General features: G+C 47.6%; 1 protein-coding gene across 1 annotated transcript in view; it reads right to left on the reverse strand.

Annotated features, from left to right (window-relative positions):
• LOC134354141 (F-box/LRR-repeat protein 19-like) overlaps positions 1 to 2,572 on the reverse strand; it is a 43,659-nt gene extending 41,087 nt beyond the window's left edge. Inside the window, exon 1 of the mRNA XM_063062947.1 lies at positions 2,333 to 2,572. Coding sequence (XP_062919017.1) covers positions 2,333 to 2,377 — 45 coding nt within the window. The 5' untranslated portion in view covers positions 2,378 to 2,572. The remainder of the gene's footprint in view (positions 1 to 2,332) is intronic.
• Between the last annotated feature and the right edge of the window lie 3,782 nt (positions 2,573 to 6,354).

The raw sequence follows: 6,354 nt of genomic DNA on the forward strand, positions 1-6,354 counted from the left end.
AGTGGAAATGGAGAGCAGCTTCAAGTTCTTGGATGTCAACATCTTTGGGCCCAACATATTGATGCAATCATTAAGAAAGCACACCAGCGACGATACTTAATTAGGAGTTTGAGGAGATTTGGTGTGTCAACAAAGGCACTCACAGATTTGCTTACGTACACGGTGCAGAGCATTCAGAGTTACATCACTACGTGGCATCATTCTAATACAAAGGATCAAGAGACTGCGGAGTATCACAAACTCAGCCAGCAACATCATGGTCACCTTCATCAGGCTGTGCTGCAAGAAGGCAATATCCACCGCTAAGGACGTGCCTTCTTCTCACTACTACTATCAGAAAGGAAGTACAAGAGCCTGAAGACTCACTCAGCGATTCACGCAGCTTCTTTCCTTCTAAATGGTTCACAAAACCACAAACACTACTCTGAATCAGGTTTATTATTAACGGCATGTTATGTGTCGTGAAATTTGTTAGCAGTTCAATGCAATACGTAACATAGAACAAAAAAAGAGTAAATCAATTACTGTATATGTATACTGAATAGATTCAAAATCCTGCAAAAACAGAATATATTTTTAAAAAAGTGAGGTAGTGTTCACTGGTTCAATGTCCATTTAGGAATCGGATGGCAGAGGGGAAGAAGCTGTTCCTGAATCGCTGAGTGTGTGTCTTCAGGCTTCTGTATCTCCTACCTGATGGTAACAGTGAGAAAAGGGCATGCCCTGGGTGCTGGAGATCTTTAATAATGGACGCTGCCTTTCTGAGATACCGCTCCGTGAAGATGTCCTGGGTACTTTGTAGGCTAGTGCCCAAGATGGAGCTGACATTCACAACGCTCTGCAGCTTCTTTTGGTCCTGTGCAGCAGCCCCTCCATACCAGACAGTGATGCAGCCTGTCAGAATGCTCTCCACAGTACATCTACAGTCGTTTTTGAGTGTTTTTGTTGACGTACCAAATCTCTTCAAACTCCATTCTAATGAAGTATAGCCACTGTCTTGCCTTCTTTATGACTGCATCGATATGTTGGAACCAGGTTAGATCCTCAGAGATCTTGACACCGAGAAACTTGAAGCTGCTCACTCTCTCCACTTCTGATCCCTCTATGAGGATTGGTATGTGCATCTTCGTTTTACCCTTCCTGAAGTCCACAATCAGCTCTTTCGTCTCACTGACGTTGTGCCAGGTTGTTGCTGTGCCACCACCTGACTAGTCGGCTTATCTCGCTCCTGTAATCCCTCTCGCCACTACCTGAGATTCTACCAACAATGGTTCTATTGTCAGCAAACGTATAGATGGTATTTGAGCTATGCCTAGCCAGACAGTCATGGGCATAGAGAGAGTAGAGCAGTGGGCTTCACCATTCCTTTCTCATGCACCATTCAGTTTTATAATTTACGGTAATTACACGTCACTGCAGCCACAAAACAACAAATTTCACAGCATACAAGTCAGTGATAATAAAGCCAATTCGTGGACCGAAATCTCAGCTGCTGGTCCAAGACGTCTGCTGCTCAGCAGGACTCAAGTGTGGCCCCAGGTATACACAGACGAATTATTTTACCTGATGCAGGAGGGAGAATGGTGGAAAAAGTAATCTAGCTGGAGAGGATGCAGAAGATATTCGAAATCTATCTTACTGCCTTCTCCCATATACCTGCATCCTCACCACATCCCTCCCATCCAGGTCCCGCCACTGCCTTGTAAGGAGTTTGTATGTTCTCCCCGTGACCGTGCGAGTTTCCTCCCACAATCCAAGGACGTAGATTGTTAGCAGACTGATTGATCACTGTAAATTGTCCCATGGTCAGGTTGTGATTAAATCAGCGGTTGCTGGGCAATGTAGCTTGAAGGGCTGGACCGGCCTATTCTGCACTGTACATTAACAACAAAATACACCTATCCAGGCTTCTCATTAATGCTACAATTGATCCCACTTCAACTATTTCCACTGGCAGCTCGTGCACACTGAGTAAGAAAGATCCCCCTCAGATTCTCCTTAAACATTTCACCTTTCACCCTAAACCTATGACCTCTAGCTCACCCAAGCTGAGGAGGAAAAGGCCTGCATGCATTCATATACTCCTCCTAATGTTGTAAACCTCTCAATAAGATCGCCCCTCATTCTCCAGTGCTTCAAGGGTCTAACCCCGCTGAGTTTAACCCCTACCCCTGTATTCAATTCCCCTCCCTCCCCTTGTTCTCTCAAGTTTTTAACCCCTTCCCATCTCCCTCCTCCGGGGTTGCACCCCCTCACCCCTTCTCCTCCAGGAGCTTCATCCCGCGATTTAACCTCCCCCTCCCTACCACCAGCACCCCCTTTCTCCGCTCACCTGTCCGCCGCTCTCCTGCTCCTCATCCTCGGGCCCCAGCGCCATGTCAGGGCGATGCGGCGGAGCGGGCCTGGGCCATTTCCCCTGCTCGGCCGGCCGGCCGGCTCCGGGGGGAGGGGGGTGGCGTGTGCCCCGGTCCCCCACCACCCGCCGCCGCCAGGAGAATTTAAAAACCAGACGATGTCTCTCACCCCCACTTCACCTCAAGCACTGAGCGACAAAATTTTTTAAAAAGTAACTTTCCCCTCCCCACCACCCCACCCCCCTGGTGGGACGGCGGCTCTGCGCAGCCCCACCCGCCTTCACATCGCCCCCCTGCCCCTCAGCTACCGCCCGCAGCACCGCGGCCCCTTCGCCGCTCCTCCGCTTCGCTCCATTATGTCTCCATCATGGCGGCGGCTGGCCTTCCGTCGGTCCGTACTCCCTCCCTCCCCGCCCGCCCGCCCCAACTTCCCAGACAGCACGCAGATGCCGAGCGCCAGAGGGCCGTCGGGAAATGTGGTTCATACGGCAGACAGCGGACTGGGGGCAAGGGCAAAGTGGACTACACTTCCCGGCGGGCACTACGGTCAGAGCACTGAGCGGGCAGCCGGCTGTCCCCACGTGCGGTGGCCAACGGGAAGTGTAGTTCAATAGCCTAGGAGCCTAGCGAAGTGTAGTGGGCAGTTGACAACATTTCCCGGCGGGCACCACGGCTACGGAAGCTGGGCAGGTAGCAGACGCTCCTCTAACCACGGTGTCCGTCGGTAAGTGCAGTCCTGCCAGCCACCCTCTCCTATACAGTAATTGCCTTCAGCCTTCCAAAATACATTCCCGCCCGGCATTTTGGTAAGAGAGCCTCGCTGACGGAGCTGGCAGTACGGCCATGGGGGCTGGGCAGGCGGCGGAATCTCCGCCGGGCGTGGTGTCCACTGGGAAGTATAGTTTACGACGGTGGATAGGTTTAAACGACAACAAATCCCGGTGGGCAACTTGGCACTGAGAAATGGACAGGTCGCAGACTCAAATCGCGCGGTGACCGCCGGGATATGTAGTTTTCTTAGCCTGTAGAAACGGGAAGAGTGTGGGAGCAGAACTGCAACCCCCAGCGGCCACCGCGGGAATCTAGCACCGCCCGTCCCTGGCCCTCCGAGTGCCCCGGGACCACCAGAGCAGTAACTGCAACATCCCATTGACTGGCATCGCCTCATCTCCGGCTGATGGCACCGGTGTCTCCGTCAGCCTTCAGCATCTGTCCACTTGCAAACACGTCCCAACAGGTTCAAGCTCAAGTACGCCGAGCTCTTAACCACACACACAATCTACGGTGATATGATCTTAACCTTGTCCACCGCCCTTGTACAGTTTATGTTGCATTTTGTTCTTTGGTTCCTTTTAGCCGAGTCTGCTCCTGGGGATAAGCTCCCACTGCCTATGAAATGCTCCCAATCAACACACACAAAAATGCTGGAGGAAAGCAGGTCGGACAGCACGGATGGAAATGAATAAAGTCCTCATTTAAATAAAGTTCATCTTCAAAAACCTAAAAAGTCTGGAGGTTTAGCCTTACCCAATTTTAGGTTTTATTACTGGGCAGTTAATATACGATATCTTACGTTTTGGCTATATTATATTAATCGTGTCGACTGTCCGGTATGGGTTTCTTTGGAAGCTAACTCTGCTAATAAATTTTCTATTATTTCTCTTCTTGGATCCTCAATTCCTTTATTTGTAAGTAAACTAACTGATAATTTAATAGTTAAACATACTGAGAATTTTGGATACAATTTAGAAAACATTTAGGTATATTGAGATTTTCCCTTTCTAGTCCCACTTATTCTAATTTTTTTAAACCCTCCATGACTGACATATTTTGGCCTTTAGCTCTCTTATAGCTAGGAGGGTGCTTTTGTTTAAATGGGAAGATGTTTTTCCTCCTACTCATGCTCAATGGTTATGTGATGTTATGTCATGCTTAGATTTAGAGGTTCATTGTTCAATTTCTGAATCTCGTCAAGACTTTCAAACATTTTGGGGACCCTTTCTGAATTATTTTCAAAACTTTCAAAACCCTCAACTCATTGTTTAAATTCAGATGTTGGCTATTATTAAATTTTTTATTATACGAGAAAGTATTTTACCTTTTTTCTCCTTAATAAACAGCTTCAGTCTTAGTAGGGGTTAGACTTTTTTTGTAATGAATTAGTGTATTTTAATATAACTACTGACTAACTTACATGAATACAGGGTAATGAGATTGTTATTATGAATAGATATAACATAATTGGTAGGTTTTTAAAAAATTTTTTTTGACCTTTTATATACACTTTCTTGTACTCTGTATTCTTCTATGTAGAAACCAATAAAAAAAAATTGAAACAGTAAGCTCATGTAGGTGAGGGAAATCCCTGATCCCAAACCTCCGCTGCCTTGCGGCTACACCCACTCATGGGGAAGGCTTTGGGAGTAAACCCTGGGGGGGGGGGGAAGAACTGGGAGCTGGAGTCCCTCAGGCATTCCGACATTGAGTTAACTCCTGTGACGCTGTATTGGTCTCTGCCGTTCCTTTGGGATTCATCAAATGTGTGGAGAGGGGGAGCTTGCTCACCATATTGTACTGCCCTGGCTTTACTCAACATCCAGGGTCAACCCTGACCAACGGGGGGGGGGGGGGCTCAAGTTGTTTTTCCTTGTCCGACCTCAGTGTGCAAGAAATTGAGCAGCATGGCTGGCGCACAAAAGAGTTTCCCACTGCACATGGCACATACAAACCAATTTATTTGATGCTGTGATGCTACTGTGAGGAGTCATTCACTACACTTGTGCACATCACAATGAACTTTGACTTTAATGCATTCTACTAGCTAGTATAGAAAAATAGACTCAACCTTACAACCCAGCTCATCTTAGACACCAGCACTGCACTTTCTCTGTAGCTGTTGCACTTTATTCTGCATTCTGTTATCACTTTACCTCGTTCTACCTCGATGCACTGAGTAAAGAATTCATTCGTTCCATTTAATATCAGGGAAATGTTTAAAATATACATCCTGAAATTCTTGTTCTTCGCAGACAGCCACGAAAACAGAAGAGTGCCCCAAAGAATGAGTGACAGTAAAAACGTTAGATTCCCAAAGCCCCCTCTACTCCTCCCACCCAAGCACAAACAGCAAAGCAACGACTCCCCCCACCCCCACTAACTTCAGCAAAAGAAGCATCAGCACCCTCCACCTAACAAGCAATAGCAAAGCCCCCGAGAAAGACCATGGTCTGCAGTAAAGCAGAAACTAATTGTTCCCCCCACCAGACTCTACCTCTCCCTAATAAAGGGACAGGGAACTGTTTGCTATTGAAGCTTCGTACAGGTGACAATAATAGGCCCAATTAACACCGAGTATCCAGGACATCTTCAAGGAACAACGCCTCAAAAAGTTGGCGACCATTATTAAGGACCCCCATCGCCCAGGTCATACCCTGTTCTCATTGTTGCCATCTGGAAGGAGGTGAGAAGGCACACACTCAACAATTCAGACACAGATTCTTTTACCAGAAGGAGATATCGATATATCATCAGGTTGGAGGTTACCCACTCAGAATATAAAGTGTTGCTCCTCCACTTTGAGGGTCATCTAATCTGTATGTACTTTCATTATCTTAGAAGCCTCAATCACATCTGCCCTCAGCCTCTGCCGTGCCAGAGAGAAAAAACAAAACCAGTTTGCACAACCTTTCCTTGCAGTTTATAGCTTCTAATCCAGGCAGCATCCTCAGCATAGACTCAATACCTCCCACAGGGCAGCCACAACTTCATACAAAGCTCCCAATGCAGCCTGCAGCCTCAATGTGATGTCCCAACTCTGTATTCAACGCCTCGACCGATGAAAGCAAGTGTGCTTGCACGCACCTTACCTTCTTTGAGCATTTTCTGGGAGACGTGGACGTGGACCACAAGATGCCTCTCTACAGTGACACTGTAGATGGTTCCAGCCATTACAGTGTACTCTTGCTGCACACTTGACCACAGCAACAAATCACCGCTCCCC

Source organism: Mobula hypostoma, chromosome 11, assembly GCF_963921235.1.
Source record: "Mobula hypostoma chromosome 11, sMobHyp1.1, whole genome shotgun sequence".
In the NCBI taxonomy this organism is placed as follows: Eukaryota; Metazoa; Chordata; class Chondrichthyes; order Myliobatiformes; family Myliobatidae; genus Mobula; species Mobula hypostoma.